Genomic DNA, 2,438 nt, shown 5'->3' with positions numbered 1-2,438 from the left:
CAAACACTCCTAGCTGCAGATATGTTATATTAAACGGCTCCTCCCCTTTAAGAAACACAAATGAGAAATAAAGCGAATGGGCCTTAGATTTTCCAAAACTTCAGAAACAGAATGGTATCCGATTTGTTTGTAGTCACTTTAAACCCTCTTCTTCACCAGTGGGACATTGAGTTTGCGTGGACAGTTGTGCAGCTGTGAACATGAGTACGGCTTCCGTACCTTTTATAGGATGAGTGACTGTGGAGACTCAGCTCTTTCCTAGAGGGGGGTGAGCTAGCCGTTTTTGTGTGGTAAAAATGCACAGAGAGCTGAAGTAGAAGTGTTAGTTCCCTGAGTAGGTGACAGTTGAGGTATTCTGAGTGCTAATGCTCACGGGGACTCATTGCACGCTGGCCTTATCCCTTTCCAATTGGGCACGCTGTATGTAATCCACAAAGCAAACAAGTGAGCCGACTTCGTAATGTTTTAATGCTGCATTTGTTTCAAGGGAAACAGAGGAACAATTAAGCAGTTTGCCAGAGTAAACACATGCATCACGACTATCTCATTCTCTGTCACTAGACTCTGGGCTTCGAGTGTTTTATTTGGTTTGGAGACCCATTAAATTACAGTTGGGTGGTAAATTATAAGGAAGTACCTAGTGCTAATTTACTAGATAAAACAGATTCCATAGAAAAGTGATTTTTTTTTCTCCTCTTGTACCTGTCCACATATTTGTCTTTAAAAAAAAAAAAAAAGCCTTTTTTTAAAATATAAAAGAATGACTGCTTTTTTTAAAAAAATTAAAATAGATGTAATTATCTCATTGGATCCTGTGACTTGAGCTACATAAGAGGAAAAAAAAAATAAAGATTTCTAAAGCTCCAGGTGAATGTTTGGCTGGATAGGTAAGGCAGGTGACACCTTTCAATACTACATGTTATTGAAAGGGTGACTGAAGGTAAAATGTAAGATGAACTATTTTGAGTCTAGTAGATACAATGGGACTTTTGTGCAAATGTTTCAAAGAAGGTGTCAAGTCGTTAGCGCATTAAGTGGTGGTGGTATGAATTTGGTACATCTGTCAAACGGAAGGCTTCTTGTCTCTAGGTCGATGGAAATGCAGGATCTAACCAGCCCGCATAGCCGTCTGAGTGCTAGTAGTGACTCCCCCAGTGGCCCCAAACTCGATAACTCTCACCTAAGTAGTAATTCCATGACTCCCAATGGCACCGAAGGTGAGTGTCTACGTCTCACGGTCACTTTGCACCTTGTTTCTTCGTCAGTGTGCGCTTCGTTATGAGTTCAGTTGTCAAATCCATGGACCTGCTGTTCTGTTTCCCTTTAGGTGATGTGACTTATGGTGATATCAGTATTCATCATTAGTTAGGAGCCTCACGTCACTAGATTGTGATAATATTACATAGACTGGTTTTATTTTGCATAAATGCATGGATATTTAATATACACACCATACGTATGGTGTGTGCATAACATTTTTAACCTTTGTATTTTATCTCCTTGTTGACAGTTCTCCACAGCACAGTATTCATTTGCGTTGTTTTGCTTTATAAATAATGGAAATTTAGGATTTCTTTTCTTTTACTTTGTTTTGTTACTAAATATAACCATTTGTTACATTTAAACACTTATTTAAATATAACATTGGATTGTTTCTAAATATCAATAAAATAATTTATGTGCCTAGTGTTCTTGTGGCTTTGGCCATTAAGTTATAAATAAGTAAAAAAAAAAACCACCTTATTGTTAACAAATATGCAAGTTCATTTGGATGACATACAAAATTTGTTTTCTTAAAGGTTAACCATACTAATATTACAATTATTTTTGTATAATTACTACATGAACATTTTGTGGATGTCATGTAAATAAAAATACATGCTTTAATCTACATATACCTAAGTCTAAACATATAAGCCTGACTATATATGTATCATAAGCTATTATTCACATTTATTTAGATACTGTGTATGTTTTTAAGATTTTAGCATAAGGATATGGTTGCATTATATTTACTTCAACCTTAGCCTACTGAAAAATTACTTCTTCACAGATATTTTTGCTTATTTACTCCCTACTAAACCTCTGGACCTTGATGAACTTAGAGCATAAGTTTCACTGGAAGTTGAATTATCCATGTTAGAATTCCATGCATAAACAAAACCCTTAACCATCATTTCCCAATCACCATGGTGATCTTTATCACATTTCTTAAAAATAAACAAAACTAAATGCCATAAAATTGTTTGTTTGCAGTATTCCAATTATGTATTAGTGAAGGCTTTGAGACTAATAACAGTATGAAATTTATGATAATAGAAAAAGTATAAAATCAGCTGTTTTCATATGAGACGTCTTAATTTTTATACCAACAGTGATTGTTTTTAATATGGAAATAGACTATTTTTTGTTTGAGTAAATACTTTCATTACCAGTGT

At 34.8% G+C, this 2,438-nt stretch overlaps 1 protein-coding gene across 1 annotated transcript in view; it reads left to right on the top strand.

Annotated features, from left to right (window-relative positions):
* The window catches only part of EYA1 (EYA transcriptional coactivator and phosphatase 1), a 157,771-nt gene that overhangs the window by 9,238 nt on the left and 146,095 nt on the right, over nucleotides 1-2,438 (top strand). Inside the window, exon 3 of the mRNA XM_023534594.1 lies at nucleotides 1,090-1,217. Coding sequence (XP_023390362.1) covers nucleotides 1,094-1,217 — 124 coding nt within the window. The 5' untranslated portion in view covers nucleotides 1,090-1,093. The remainder of the gene's footprint in view (nucleotides 1-1,089; nucleotides 1,218-2,438) is intronic.

Source organism: Pteropus vampyrus, unplaced genomic scaffold, assembly GCF_000151845.1.
Source record: "Pteropus vampyrus isolate Shadow unplaced genomic scaffold, Pvam_2.0 Scaffold127, whole genome shotgun sequence".
In the NCBI taxonomy this organism is placed as follows: domain Eukaryota; kingdom Metazoa; phylum Chordata; class Mammalia; order Chiroptera; family Pteropodidae; genus Pteropus; species Pteropus vampyrus.
This window is presented reverse-complemented; position numbering and strand designations above follow the sequence as displayed.